This window comes from Etheostoma spectabile, chromosome 9 (genome assembly GCF_008692095.1).
Source record: "Etheostoma spectabile isolate EspeVRDwgs_2016 chromosome 9, UIUC_Espe_1.0, whole genome shotgun sequence".
NCBI lineage: Eukaryota > Metazoa > Chordata > Actinopteri > Perciformes > Percidae > Etheostoma > Etheostoma spectabile.
The window spans coordinates 22,924,607-22,925,421 of NC_045741.1; the positions used below are offsets into that span (position 1 = coordinate 22,924,607).

Consider the following 815-nt stretch of genomic DNA (forward strand, 5'->3'; position numbering starts at 1 on the left):
AATAAATCTGTATTTAATATAGTGAGTGTTTTCAATGTATGCTTCCAGACTTTTTAGTAATATATTTGTGATCCTGGTGTCATAAAAAAAGATCTAAAGTCTCAGCTTGTGTTGTTGTTGTTGTTGTTGGCCTGTCTGTAGTGTGCAGTGCTTTTGTGCTTACCTTGTTCTTTTCAGATGCTAAATTACAAAGTGTGCATACAAAACATTCATTCAGACAGACCTACTTATCTCTTAGCTTTTTTGATGTTGACACTGTTTATCTCCCCAGGCTCTGTATCCCCTGGTGACATGCTTGCTGTGTGTTAGTCAGAAGCAGTTCTTCCTCAACAACTGGCACATCTTCCTCCAGAACTGCCTCTCGCACCTAAAGGTACTGCTAGCCCGAGCCTTCACACGCAATCCTTTTCCACAAAGTGTGTACTTTTGTGCTCCGAAGAGTAGCACAATGACTGCATTCTTCAGAAAAAAGTATTTTTAGGACCTCATACTTGGCAACGCCTATTTTTAGCGTAAAGCTCAGAGGTCTTATGACTTGTGTTATCAAATCTAAAATGAAAGTTCTCGATTACAATGTGGAAGCATCAACGTTTACAAATGTTAAAAGAAAATCAATTATTGGTATTATGATATTCTATTGTTAGTACATGCTGTAATACCACTGATCTAAGAAGTTGCCTTGGTTGTGAAGTGTGTGCTCTGTGGTTCTGTCTAAAGATCATAATGTACCTTCCCCTCCATCATCAACAACTAGATCTGGACAGGAATAGCACTTGATTTGATAATGTAATAGTAAAGTCTTTGTTTAAAAAAAA

General features: G+C 37.4%; 1 protein-coding gene across 1 annotated transcript in view; it reads left to right on the forward strand.

The window, feature by feature from the left end:
- The window catches only part of fryl (furry homolog, like), a 74,805-nt gene that overhangs the window by 21,461 nt on the left and 52,529 nt on the right, over positions 1-815 (forward strand). Inside the window, 1 exon segment of the mRNA XM_032526454.1 lies at positions 272-373. Coding sequence (XP_032382345.1) covers positions 272-373 — 102 coding nt within the window.